The 15,170-nt window shown below is 41.4% G+C and overlaps 1 protein-coding gene across 3 annotated transcripts in view; it reads right to left on the bottom strand.

Moving 5' to 3' along the window:
- Slx4ip (SLX4 interacting protein) overlaps positions 1 to 15,170 on the bottom strand; it is a 153,115-nt gene that overhangs the window by 52,839 nt on the left and 85,106 nt on the right. For all 3 annotated transcript variants that reach the window (XM_028755522.1, XM_028755537.1, XM_028755529.1), the window contains one exon: positions 1,047 to 1,136. In XM_028755522.1, coding sequence (XP_028611355.1) covers positions 1,047 to 1,136 — 90 coding nt within the window. The remainder of the gene's footprint in view (positions 1 to 1,046; positions 1,137 to 15,170) is intronic.

Raw genomic sequence — 15,170 nt, forward strand, 5'->3', positions numbered from 1 at the left:
AAAAATATTGTCGTGACACATTTTCTGTTAGGTGTAGATGGTTAAACAAATAATTATGAACAATAAGAGATAATTTTTTACTCAGGCATGCAATCTAGTAGATAGATAAACTGCTCACGTGGCATTAGCCACTCATCCAGTGTTTTAGGCAGACCCTTATAAATGACCTCACTCTAAAGCCAACAGAGGCTTACAGAATGATTAAAGAGCTGTAGTACATTTTGGTAGTAAACAGTAAAATAATTCTATTTTTCTTAAATATTTCTAGGCTATGAGGCTAACCTAAGAGTTTTGTTTTCCCTCAAATTTTCCTAAAATTTCATGTATTAGCAGACCTACATACCCCAAATCTATGTTGTTTGAAGTCAACTCCACATCCAGACCAACTATCTGTTTTACTGGCTAGCTGACATGAAAGGAGGAAGACTGGAATTCCTCTTCACTTGTCAAGGCTCAGGACAATGAAAAGAGGCAAAGATGAAAGTGAGGATTAATACAGATGTGGAGATTAGCCTCCTGTGAACTTCACACCTGTTACAGGTGCCGCCATTCTTCTCATCTCTCAGATCAAAATCCCTGCTCACTTGGAATAGTCTGACTTCCTCTTCTTCCCTTTTTATTATGGGGAACAATTTTCCTCAAAGTGGAGGGGATTCAAATTTTTGGTTTAAATAATAGGGATGAGGACAAAGAGAATGTGAGGTGCCTACCAAGCATGTGAAGGCCCTAGATTAATCCCTAATACCACACACACACACACACACACATACATACACACACACACACACACACACACTCACACACCACAACAGGATCAACAATACATTAGCACATGAAACATGGCTGTGTCAGTCTCTGAAGGGGGCAAGGGTGGGCACACACACACATGCTTGTCTACAGGTACATACCTGCTTTTCAGTGAGTACTTAACAATCACTCATTATTTTTTTTAAAACACTAAGAAAAATTAAAGCTCAGAACAGCTGACATTTCTTCTAGCTGTTATTACAAGAAACATTGTTTAAAGATAAAAATGTTTTTTGTACCTCTTTTTTCTGTTCAGAAAACCAATTGGAATCTTTGTTTGAACCTTGTGGCACTACGTGAAGATCCACCAGGACTGCAAAGTTCTCACACTGAAAGAGAAGACGTGAATATTTATCAATGGTAGAATGTGTTTATGCAGGTCATGCCCAACAGACAACTACAGGGGATGTCACAAACTGCACTCACAAGAAAAGGACAACAAAATCACCCTTGGGACGGAATCTCAGCATGGCTTCTACTGTTCCCAAGTTCATAATTATAGTGGAGATGTTAAGAAGAAATGTGGCTTAATTAGGATAGAAATGACAAAATAACTATTTCTAGACCATACCGTGAAATGGGATGACCAGATATCTCCATGGTAGCTGGAAGTCTGCCAAACACTGAGAGAAGTTGAACACGACAGTACTAGGTAGACTCCAGAAAAGAACAATTCTGTGAAGAGCCTTTCTCTTCAGCAGGAAAGAATCTACATAAGTTATTGCCTTTTGTAAAATATAAGAATTAGCTGCACCAAAAAGCATGGAATAGCAATATTCAGGAAAAAAAAAAAAAGACAGAACCAGAGAGAAAAGGGGGTAGAAGTTGGTTGACAGTTACCAAAACTGAGGAAAGTTTCCTTTAAATATGCTATGAAATCTCAAAGCCTCGTTTCTTACTTTAAAAGATAAAACTATTGTATACCTGTGTATTACAACAGTGTAGCCAACTAGGTCCTCAACATATGGCTGTCATGACTTAAAGCTGACATTTTACTTTATTTCAAGTACATTTGATAGCCCCATGTGGCTAACATGTCTCTGTGACCAGGCTGTAGACAGGACTCAGAGGGCCGCATGCCTGCTGCGGAAGCATGAGTACCACACCATTCAGTACCTCAAGTCTCAGTGCTGATTTGAGAAGCATACTGACCAGTCAATCAAACTGACACGGCGAGCTCCAGGTTCAATAAAAGAATGAAAGTAAGACATCTGATGCTAAACCTCTGGCCTCGTATAAGAACTCATACAGGGATGCATGCAGGGGTCCATGCAGAGAAGCTCACAGGAGTGCATGCAGGAACGCGCGCGTGCGCGCGCGCACACGCACACACACACACACACACACACACACGGAGGCTGTAGCTTTATAAATTTTCACATGTCAGGAGTCATTTCTGACATTCCCAAGATAATAGCAAGCAACACTTTAGAAAGGAAAAAACAGGCAACCAAGACCATAGGTTGAGGATGTCAAAGAGACCTGACAATTCAGACGACAGACCTGTAGGAAAAGTCACTTTTATCCATCTCTAACTAAGGAAGCCTTTCCTTTGTAAACTTTTGTGAAAACACGGTGAAAGCAGAATGTTGATTGAACTGGACATCAACAATCGAAGAAATTTCCGCTCATCAGCAGTACCACTAGTGAAATGATATGTTTGCCACAGACTGGATAAAATATATTTATAAATACACATGTCTGACATGAAGGATTAACATCCAAATATGTAAACAATTTCCACAGAGTGATAGAATTTTTTAACGTAAGCTGAAATATGTACCACAAATATGAAAAATGGGTGGTTGCACTTGAAAAAGTATTGAACGTGACTGCTGACAAGGAAATTCAGTTCCTAATTCACAGCCACAGCCACAGAATGGATCAGAAGGACTTAAAGTACAAAGACTGACACCATACCAAAGGGCAGGAACGAAATGGAGCAGCCCAGATTCACACACTGTTGGGAATGCAGCTGGATTCAACCACTCTGACAAATCGTTTGCCAGCTTTCTATAGCTAGCCATGTACTTACTGACGAGGCCGAGGAGGCCAATAGGCCAATGAGGCCATCACACAAGTTTATCTGAGCTGTTCCCACTAGCCCAAACTGAAGAGACTCAAGACCATCAACAGGAGAATAAACTAGTATTCTAGTCACATAATGGAATGGCATTCATCAAAATGTTGATACAGCCAACAGACTCATCTCAAAACCAGAATGAGATAAAGAAGCCAGTCTGATGAGCACCTACCGTATGGCTCTGTGACAGAAGTTCACAACAGCAAGAGCCATGTACGGTGAAAGTACAGGGCAGTGCCTGAATGGCATAAGAAAAAGTCAAATGACAAGAAGATGCAAAGTCCTAAAAAGGGACCTTTGTTGTACATATAAAAGCAGTTCTTCTCACCACGTATGAACTACTGATCACTGATAAATAATTTTAAAATGTAAGTATGATATCTAAAACTGTGTATATATTATATAGCCTCTTATAAGGCCAGTGTATTGTGGCTGCCTGGCTGCAATTTAGTTTGATGCATTAGAAACATTATTATTATTATTATTATTATTATTATTATTTTAGATTTTTTGAGAAAGGGTTTTTATATGTAGCCTTGACTGTTCTAGCACTAACTCTGTAGACCAGGCTGACTTCAAGCTTAAAGCTATTCCCTTGTCTCTTCCTCCCAAGAGCTGGGATTAAAGGTATGTGATACTATTGCCCAATCAGAATTGTTTTTTAATTAAGAAAATCCAGGAGAATATTAGAAAGCCATAAAAAATATCAGTGTGTCGGATACTAAGATTGAGAATTGTTTTGCGAAACATAAATCTGCATATGAATTATGATGAAAGGCTGATGCTTTGTGGGCTGTAGCATAACAATGTTTGAAAACCATATTCAAGTATATGGCTGTGCTTAGAATTTGTTCTCAATTGTTGGTTATAGATCTAACCTTTAAGGAGGTTGCTGCCACCAGGTGGAGGTCATATGCCACAACTACAAGATCTTAGCTGGGCGATAGTAACATTTTGTGTGCCATGAATCTTTCTTTAGCCAACTGAGAATCTTATAAAATGTGCCCAGAATGAATTTTAAGTACATAAAATGTAATATACGGTATAAAAGAAGAAAATTGATTCCACTGGAGTATATTTATCAAAATCTTAAAAAACAACCCAAGTTTGTGATATAGCAATAATGCACGAATATTTTGCAGGCACTGACTCATGTTTGATGGGCCCAGTGACAACGGCTAACTGAAGAAAGGGAAGAGCACCTGTGATGCTTTCAGATACCTGCTTTCTTGTACTATGCTTTGCATGCATGGTGTTCTTCAATAGGATGTCAAGTGGCTTCTATTCTATACTGTATTGCAACCAAGAAACCTGAGAACGGTAACCTGAGGCCTCTGTCTTCCTCAAGTCATCCATCAATGTTGTTTGTATTGGAATTACAGTCTCATTTTCCCAAGAAGGAGACGTGGGATGAGCAGATTTCTGGGTTGAATATGAGCGATGACCAAGGTAAGAATGGAGTTGAGTAAGAAGCCAGAGCGGAGAGCCTAGGAGCCAGAGAGCCTAGAAGGCACTTTAGGATATGGGTCCTGGTATCTACATAGATGTCCTTTAATATTACCCTTAACATTAAATTAATACTATTATTTAAAATCATTCAGCAACAACCATAACACACAAAGAGCTGTGATTTCTAATGGCCCCAAGCACTGCTAACACCACTGTATTTTAAACCCTAGTCATAATAAAAGGAGGCCTATCTCTATGAGAACTTGGTCAAAATCCAGCTCTAACTTTCCCATATAAGACCAATGAGACACAAGGTTCAATCTAGAGTTTTCTCACACCCTGGTCTATGCTTGATTATAGATTAATCAGATTTTTCATTCTTTGAATAAGTAAGGTGTTAAGTTCTTACACTGGCAATGTAGGAGAGAACTTCCCTAGATTTCTGGAAGAGTCTATGCTTGGCAGGCAGTGGTTCTCTCTGGGCAAGCAGCAGGCCTTGCTTCTCTCTAGCAGGAGCTTGGATAATCTGTACTAATCAGGACCATTGTGCCTCCTAAAGTTCTCTGTTCTCAAGGCTCTGCTTCTCTCTCCCACGAGTAAACAGAGGTGAACATACTAGGCCTCTGAGCACAAGGAGGCACAGCCTCCCTCCTGCTTAGCCTTAATTAGGAGCTTGTTTCTACTCTCAGAAGAAAAATTCTCCAGCTCTCTTCAGATCAGGAAACACTGGAAGCATCACTTCTTCCACAGGCTAGAGTGGGTCATCCAAGAAGAGATTCCAAGGGCTTTAAGAAATAGCTTCACATTGTTAGGGAGGAATGTTAGTGTACAGGGGATTCCGCTGGCCTGCCCTCAGGGACCTACCAATTACTTAAGTCATGAACTGCTACCACTGCCAGGTGAACATCAGGTGTGTGCTGCACACAAAAGGACCCACCCTCTACTCAGCAGCTCTCTCTTTTTCAGTCTGTTCCTAGCATCCTCTCTGTTTTCTGCAGATGTGCAGCCCCCTCCCTGACCCCTGCTCTTATGGTCCCACTGTCTGTCTATCGACATGTTCACCTATCTGTCTCCATCTCCTTTTCCAGGCCCTCACTCCTCTTCCCTCCCCAGTAAACCCCGTTTATACCAGATCTGTTGCATGGCATAATTTCTCAGGGTGCACCTTGCCTGGGGCCCACAAAGACGATATGCCTCACCACATTATATTTTATAACATTAGTGCTGTAACTCAGAGGAATGTTAGCCTACAGGTGACTCCCATGGCCTGCCCCCTAGGGACCTAGCAATTGCTTACCTCATCACCTGCTGCCACCAGGTGCACCAGGTGTGTGACGCCAGCAAAAGAACCCACCCACAACCCCAGCGCGCTCTCTCTCTCTCTCTCTCTCTCTCTCTCTCTCTCTGTTTCCTCTGTGTCACCTCTTTGTCCTTCTCTGTTCCCTCTCTCTGTCATCACAGGTCTGCTGTCTGCTGTCTACACGTCCACTTGTCTGCCTCCATCCCTTTCCCAGGCCCTCACTCCTCTCCTCTCCCCAGTAAACCGCTTTACATCACGTCTGTAAGATAGCTTAATTTCTCAGGCTTGTCACAGATACCCCCTTGCTTCATTATGTTTCACAATGCAGCCCATGCACTGGGTTGTATACATACACAGGCCAAGGTATTCTTTTCCTTTCACCCCTCCATCTAGAGGTGGTTACCTAATACCCTGGGAGATATCCCAACAATTACCTTTCCCTAACCTTCTGGAATAGGTCACTTCATGTTGTAAGTTCTGTTTTTTAATGTGTTCTTAGATACTCATTCACTCTTGTGCCACTGCTTCTCCCATCCCCACTTGGACTATCAGAACCTTTCCTAGTGGTGTCCCATATGAACCTGTAATGTCACCAACAGAGCCAGCACTCTACTCTAGCCAACCAGGTCTCACCGCTCTGTTTCCTGCTGCTTGGTAGGGTCACCATTCTCCAAGCCTATCAGGTACACAGCAGGCTCTGAGAAGTTTTTCTGAAGCACTTATCTTTCTCCTCTGGATTAAAGTGCTTATAGACTTCTGCATTAAATGACTGGGCTGTGGAGGCGACCTCCCTGCTAGAAGCTGAGCTCCAGCAGAAATGGGTCCAGACCAGGGTTGACTCTAATCCCCTGTGATTGGCACTCTAGCAGCCCATGAAAATGCTCCATATTTAGTGCCAGAACGAAAGAACATATGAATGAAAAACTGTCCTAAATTTTAGGCACATAAGCAAGGCAAGGACTCAAAAGCCTTTTCTAGAAACAAGACCATGGCTATTCATCCCAGTATGTTGATGAATTAATTGCTTCCTCTATCTTTATTCTGTAGTGATAACAGCTGTCATCATCAGTGGTAAAAGTTTTTTTTTTTTTTTTTAATTTAAAATTCAAGGATCCTGGGACTACTTGACCATAAAGTCAGCGGCCGACACACATGTTGGTTATTTCACCTGCAGAGGTTTAACTTTATGTTGTGCTCTCTCGGAGTCTTCAGAGAGACCTTGTGTTCTGACTTTACAAAAATATAACATAAAAGTGAAAATGTTCCGTGTATCACTGTGAAAATCAATACAGAGCACAGACATAGAAGGGTTTCCACATTGTCTGAGTCCCTCACCAACAGAGGGACAGCAACAGGGTACTGCAGCTCATACCATAATCTCATGGTACTCACCTACCACAGTGTTCATACAAAGATGAGAGGCAGCAGAGAAAAGGCCCTGCCTGGGAGGTGTTGACTCAGTGAATCCCATGAAACATCAGGCCATGTAGAAAAACCAACCACAGCATTCAGAGAAAGTGACCCCATGAGTTCTATATGCTCAAGTCTTATAATGCAGACCCACAGGTCAATGTCAGCACAGGATGTGATCAGGGTAGGAAGCCTCGGGTTACAGAGGAACCCTGAAAGGCAGAGGGAGCAAGGGGACAGGCAAACTGGAAAGCTCTCCAAGGCAGAAGAGAGGATCACGGCAGGTAGTGGAAACCAGAGGCAGGCAGATGTATTCAAACCCAACTGCACAAAGAAGACACGAGAGGAGGCCATCCTGAGGGAAAGGGATCCCTTAGGCACCAGTTTTCCTGTATGTGAAATACGAAGACTCCTTCAAAGAGACTTCCACTCTAGATCCTACCTCCATGGCTGTCTATATACTTGTTTCTACCTGTATACATAATGCTCATCCTTCTGTAAATAAATGTCACTACAAAGGCACACAAAATATGGCAGCTTGTCCTGTCTATCATTCCACCGTGGCCCATACAAGCACATTACGAAAATCTACACAATGTAAAACACCCACTACATGGCTAGAAATCACCCGATAAACTACAGGAAATGGAACTGGAGCTGGCCAAGGGGAAAAAAAAATCTCTGCAAATGCTCTTCCCTATGGCATTTCAGGACACCGTCAGGCAGGACTAGCCACAGGCAGCAAACACGTGACTACAGCCACATCTGTCTCACTCAGGGGCCTGCCTGCATGAAGTACTGCCTTCTGCCTTCTGGGTTCCTTTGGAGTTGTCAATTCCCAGTATTGAGTATGATACATAGGTAGCAAAGAAGGGTGTTTGCTAAATGAGTAAAAGCATCACTAGGGGAAATGGCTCACCTGCCTTGTTGCTTTAGGAGGGACCACCTCCCCCTCTTCTCTTACAGCCTTTCCACAGAGTAAGACTACAGAATCAAGCTCACAGTTTACACGTAAGGCTACCTCATATACTCACAGAAATAGGCAATACACATTTAGTTGAAACCAATGGGCTATTTTCTCACCTTCAAATCAGTCAGTAGGACAAGATCCAAAGACAACTTCATGAACCAGATCCATCAGAGGAAAGTTACTGGGTAATGTCAGTTGACGATTTACTCTTTGAGCTCAAGTTTTTCTAGTTAAAACAGAGAGAGAGACAGGAGTGGCCTATATGAGGCCAAAAGGGGTTGGGACAGGAGAGCTGCTTTTTCCTGTTTGTCCATTGTAGGATTCTAACTACAGGTCAGGGGGAGGGACTTTCTAGTCATTCCAAAATTTACAGTAGATTCCTCACTAAGACTTATCTCTATTTTAGAGATAAACAGAAAATGATAAAGAAATGGAAAAGAAAGCCGAGGGGAAGACAGAACAAGTGGGTTTGATGGAGGCTTCTGTAAGGAGAACCGAGTAAGAGGCTGCTTGGTGTCCTTTAGCAAACTTTCTGGTCTATTTAAAAAAGAGAAAGGCTTTTGTCTTTTGGCTAGGATAATGACAGGGCAGCTCAGAGACAAGGCTTGGGAAGAGATGCATCCGTGATGTTGGAAATAAAGCAGTGGCAACTGAAACTAGTGTTAGCAAAGGGATGCTTTAATACACACCACTGGGATCTAGTACAAAACTAGAAACTCTATCCATTTCTGTAGACAGAGTGAAGTTAGGAACAGGATTCCAGTTGCTCCTTCATTGTTTTAGGTGCTTTCCCTAGCAATTTTCCAATGTAATCTGCAGCCCTCTCCCCTCAGTTGCCTGACCTATGGTAGGTTCAAAGCACATGTAGCAACGAGGAAGGGACATAATGGCCTAGGTGTAGGGCAGATGATGTCAGCAACGCTCCCCACTTTACTCCTCTCCAAAAGTGGTATCTGCCTCAAATGCCAGGACATTCTAATTAGACTATAAATTATCAATTAAAAATCTTTTGCACACATAGTGCCAAGTATTTATCTAGCTCTACTAAGATCTAATAAATGTTTAGAATTCTTTTGTAGCTTTACTCTGGCAACACAATGTTTCTGGGAAGAACAGGCAAATGGCTCATAATCATGCTGGATGGCAAAGTAAAAAATATAAATGCTGCACTTACATATTTCTGCTACAGAGAACATGAAAGAAAAGGTAATTCACCATAAAGTATTATGGATGCCTGAGTCTTCAAAGAAGCAGAGCAGAGCAGGCACCATCCAGACTTAGCAACAAAAAGGCTGGTCTACAACATGATTGGGACCAATGATGGCTTATGTACCCTGAATGGTGTTTGGAAAACAGTTCCTGTAAATTTTTATCACAAAATCTCTTTCTCTGTCTTTCTCCCTCCCCCCTCTTTCAAACAATGTGTATGTCAGTATGTTTACATGTATATGTATGTTGTTTGTGTGTTTCTCTATATGAGTGTGGAGGGTATGTGTATGTATATATGTATGTGTACATGTAGTGTGTATGTGTGAGTGTATGTGTGTATGCATGTGTGTGTATGTATGTATGTATATATGTATGTATTAGAAAATATTCTTTTATGTTCCTGATGAGACACTAAAAATCAGGTTAACTTGAGCTGAATAAATTTATAAAATACTATTATGAGTAAAAAAAAAAAAAAACCTCTAAGTATTCCCCTTGTGACCAATACCTAGACTGAGAGGTAGTTCTAACTGGAAGGTAGTCTTAAAGGGAGATTTGTGAACAGTAAGAATGAAGGTGAAAGGGTGATGGCATAACTTTCCTACCTCCTTGGGTGGGACCAAGTAATCTTTAACCAGGAATTTGGGGATTTTCAATGATTTAGAGGAATCCCATTTCTTGGGCTAAATACAAAATAATTTAAAGAATACTCCTATAACAATGTTCTTTTCTTCTACTTTAAATTTAACAAAGAATTGTACCTTAGACTTAACCCAATCAAGTTGTCATTTAAATTTTTTTCTAGGGTAGTAACTCTGTACAAATACTACTTATACCTCCCTCTCTCAATCACCACCCCCCACTGTATGTGTGTGTGTGTGTGTGTGTGGCCGAGCGCGCGCACGTGCGCACTGGTGCGAATGTGCACATGTGCCAGGTTTGACAGGCCTAGGACAAGGCTACACATTACCTGTAGAAAAATCAGAAGAATCTAATAGTGTGGCTGCAAACTGAGACATAGCCTTAGAGTAAAAGACTCCCCACACAGTGCATACGAAAGGTTGACACTTCTGCAGGGCTCAGGGTCACCCGAGTGGGAGAGGCCCCAAAGAGGCAAGTGGCATGTCCATCTCTGTTCTTCCCATAGTCTTCCTTTTGGTTAATCTTCTGGGGAGACAATCTGTGTGTATATAACCCGAAAGGTATTGATCATAACATCCTCTAGTCTTGATCCCTGGTTCTCAAAGTACCAGCATTTTCTGTAGCTAGTTTAAGTTGTAAGTAGGGATCTCATATAAGTTTCTAGGATGGCTGCTCTAGTTTAAGAAAGTCTGATATAGATCTCCATGATTTCCAGAGGACTGCTTACAGCATTTTCAGTCTGAGATAGGAAGGATCTGACAAAGTCTCACCACATAATGCAATAGAAGGTGGGGCTCACTAGAATATACTATTCCAAAACTCATTTAGACACCACAATTTTGTTGTGATTATGAAAAAATAGATCCTTTAGTTAGTATAAATTATTGTCTTTACAAAACAGACCTCTCTGGAGGTCAACTATGCTATGGAGCCAAGGATGAGAACCACAGATGAAAGAATGCCTTGTTAAAGATCTTAAAAATTCACTTCTGCTTCACCTCGAGGTTTTTTTATACTAACATGAAAACAACCAACCATGACATCTTCCTCTTGAGTTGGATGATAGAGATGGTGACAGAAGTCAAAAGGTTTGGATCATGACTGGCAAGTAGCAAGGACTGGTAAGGAAAGACCAGAAATGGAATGAAAGAGGATAAACTGCAAGCAGTAAGCTCCTGTAACAGTTCTTGAGTTACTTAATGAGTGTGGGTCCCCAGGCTCACAGAGTCTGGTCTAGGCACAGGCTAGAGTCATGGGTATGCACTAGAGAGTGCTGGGGACTGCTGGTAGCACTGGATTAAGAACTGACAGGTGGCATGGCAAGGTGTGTTTCCAAAGGGATAGAACAAGGGCTTTCATCTCTTAATTCTTAGCAGATTATGAGAGGGGATCAAGAAGAAAACCCCTATGATTAAAATCAAACTACATTTTCTTTCTTGAAGCGTTCCTAAACTTCCATAAATGGTAGAAAGTGGGGTCAAAGCACACAGAAATGCCACCAGGAGTTGCAGTTTCCTATGACCTCCACAATATACCACTAACTAGAACAGTGTCTACTACCAATGGCCAGTGGTTCTCATTGACAAGTACAATGGTCCAGCCCTTGGTTGTTCTGTTACTTTACCTCACAGTGTCACCTAACAAAATAGTTCACTTGCCCTGTCCTCCCCTAATGCATGGAACACAGAAGCCTGTTCTTTTGTCTTTCTTTCACCACTAGCTGTTCTTTCTCAGTGTTTTTTTCCTAGCTTGTTCCCATCACTGAGGCCTTTTAAGTAGGGAGACTTGACAGCCAATTCCATCTTAGCATCCCATACACTCACATCTCAAGTTCAGATATTGGGCAGTTCACAAGCTGATGGATGGCATCTATTTTTTTTTTTTAAAATTCTTGGCTTGGATGTCCCACAACTCTAGATACATGCACTCAACTGAGAACTGAGGAACCCATGTTCCTCATTTTCGCTGAGATATTGAACAAACAATTTAACAGACTTAAAATGATACTATCTATATTTTATTCTGGAATTTACTACCACCTGGTTTAGTTGAGCTGGCTTGGCAAATGGCCAGTCTTTCCTAATTGTCCTGGCCAGAAACTTGGGACTTAATTCCACATCAAATCTGCTAGCAAGCCCTAACATTCTACATTTTAAAGGGTCTGGCTGAGGATAGGAGCTCAATATATACTGACAAAATAATCTAAGAATGTGCATAAGGTCTCAGGGAATTCAAACAAACAAACAACCCAGAGCAATGGAACAACTGGATGAATTTATAGTCATTTAACAGCCAAAGCCACAAGGGCCAGTTAATACATCCACACATCTTGCAGGTGATTTGAAGATTTATTCCTGGGTTCTAGGACTATTCTCCTTTCCTTCCCTTCCCTTCCCTTCCCTTCTTCCCTTCCCTCCCCTCCCCTCCCCTCCCCTCCCCTCCCCCCTTCCCTCCCCTCCCCTCCCCTCCCCTTCTTTGTTTTTTCCACCTTCATCAATATGGTGGAAGATACCAACACATTGAACTTAACATGCACATAAAATATGTGAATTATGCTAACAGATGGGTAATTGAATATCCCAGGTATCAAAAACTAGGTCTTGTGGAATGGGGAATCTTAAAATAGTATCCATATGACTTGGAAGGATAAGACCAATCTAACTAGTTTACTATTTTTATAAGGATAGACCTTTTTTTATATGCTAAGGACAATATTTGGCGCTAAAAAAAAATCTAAGAGGCTCAGCATAGTGGCATTCTGAGTCAAGTTGAGTTACTAGTGGTAGTATAATTCTGTGGCCATCAAGGACATTAATTTTCTATTAGGCTACTTTATTATTAATAGCCAATAAGTGGTAGGATGAACCAGGTGTACATATTTAGTGCTGAATTTTGTGCATTTTCAAACTGAAAGAATCTATCATATAGTCAAGCAAAAGAGACCACAAGACAACAGCAATACGTAAAATTGTGTCACAAGGATTGAGTAAGAAAACAAAAATAACTTCCAAACCAAGAAACTAGAATAAAATATAATACAAGGCTTTTAAAGGTAGCCAAATATTCCTTTTTACTTCTTTCCGGTCTTAAGGAAAGAGAAGTAGGCAAAGCAGAACATGTAAGGAAGACTTGTAGACCAGAAGGGATTTACAGACAGGAAGTGATCTGCCAAAGGAAGTGATCTCACTGCCCAATCAAAACAAACTCTACAGACACCAACCCCCTAACAGTGGACGGCTGAATGAATCACCACACTGCCACTGTAGAACTCAAAGTTTTATCTGTAAGAAGTGAGTAAAACCACACAGGGGAGAAGCCATTGGCTGCCTTGCTATATTTATATCAGCCACTTCACACATCCAGGACTGTGCCAGTGGTTACTGGCTTTTATGTTTCTAAAGTGTGTCCCTAATGATGTGAGTTTAATGACCTCAAGAATCAGAGAATGTATCTATCTATCTTCTAAGGGAAATTTTAGCCCTGAAAGCATGTGTTCTATGTATGTAAGTTCCCAAGACTGTTTGAATCTCAATTTCTTTATCTGCTAAATGGGGAGCAATAATGCCTACTCTTGTTAAGATGACAATGTAGAAAGTGAAGTGTTAACAAACAGTAACTACATCATTTAAATTGGATAAATATAGAGGAGTTAACAAGTGACATTATTCTCACCAGTAACTCAACCAGTGAGAGTAAAAAAATTGACCAGCACAGTCCAGTAGCTTTGTATGATAATGGGGTGTTCTTTACCTATACTTGAGTCACATGTGAAGTAAGGTCAAATGAGATTGGTTAATTAGCAATTATTTATTAATTTCAAAACCTGCATATAATTATTGGCAAGCCAATGGACAGTGTAATTACATTCCCAAAGTGACTCCTTGCTCAAAAAGCCTGGTTACATTATTTTAGTGAGAGATTGAAGCCACAAAGAGCAAACAGCATCAGGACACTGTAATAGGAAGTGCTCAGAGAAACAAGGGGATTCCCATCCCACAGGGAATTCCAGAACCCTCCTCAACACTGTCTGTGAGGGAATGAGAGGGACTAACCTGGGAAATTTCTATGAAATTTACCAAGGAAGGTGTTAGAGCCAATAAATGTTTTAAAGATATTTTCCTTGTAAACAGAAGATAAGCAATAAAAAATATTACTTAGAAATAGAGGATTAAGAAGATTAAGCTCTCATCATCTTTCACTTGGGCCCTGCTTTATAAAACAAGAACACAGAATTCATGAATGACTCTTAAAATGATCACAGTCCCTGTCTAATCTTGGTGTTGGTGGGAATGACCTTTAAAGTTAGGGGCTGAGTTCCCTCTCTGTGTTCAAGTTCTCCCAGATAGAGAAACAATCTTGAAACTACTTTCCACAAAGGGATCAAGAGTTCAAAGGGAATTTTCAATCAATTCCTGCCTAAGGCAGGAAACTGAAATCCAAATGGGACAAGCCTGTTTTAGACAAACAAGGCCAGGGCTGTTGGTCAGAAATGAAGTTTTCCTCCTCTGGCCCATTTTTAGAGAACTACAAAGAGGAATAAAGGGAGATAGTTAAGTGGTCACAGGACCTGTTGAGAGCCACCTCCACTTTCCTTTTCTAATTGACTGCTGGGAATAACACCTTCTTCAAGGGATGCTCACAGAGGAAACATGCTGGGACATGAGACCCCTGATGAAATGGGCTTCAGAAGCTGTAGATCATTAATTAAGAATATTGGGAGAGGTTGAAAGCTTAGCTGAACTGAGTGGGAGGAACAACTCAGTATCAGCTGCCACCTACACATTAGCAATTAAACCTTATAAAGGTTCTCAGTGGAAACTTACATCTCCCAGGCATCCTCCTCTCGGTAAGTTAGGAGTCTCCTGAGGCCACTGAACTCTGAAGACATACCACTGACTTTGGAATAATGGTTATAAAATCTGCTGTAAGATGCTTACGATTCTCAGGGCCTGACTGACATCTCCACAGCCAAAAATAGTGTTCCTCAAGCTTCAATGTGTGTAAGACTCACAGAAGATTGCTAATGTTTGCCCTGGACGGGGGTGGGGGGGTGGGGGGGGACTGGGAATTTGAACTTCTAACAAGATTCCAGGTAACCTTGATGTACCCGGGGGCCACACTCTGACAATCAGTGACCTATGACAGTGGTTCCTGTCCGTGGACATACATTAGGATCATCTGCATGATCCCACCACTCCTTACTGTTGATTGTTGATGTTTTATTGGCTGCTTTTGTCTTCTTTTCTTTTCCTTTCCTTTCCTCCCCTCCCCTCCCCTCCCCTCCCCTCCCCTCCCCTCCT

The sequence above is a fragment of the Grammomys surdaster genome, unplaced genomic scaffold, assembly GCF_004785775.1.
Source record: "Grammomys surdaster isolate TR1022 unplaced genomic scaffold, NIH_TR_1.0 129, whole genome shotgun sequence".
Classification (NCBI taxonomy): domain Eukaryota; kingdom Metazoa; phylum Chordata; class Mammalia; order Rodentia; family Muridae; genus Grammomys; species Grammomys surdaster.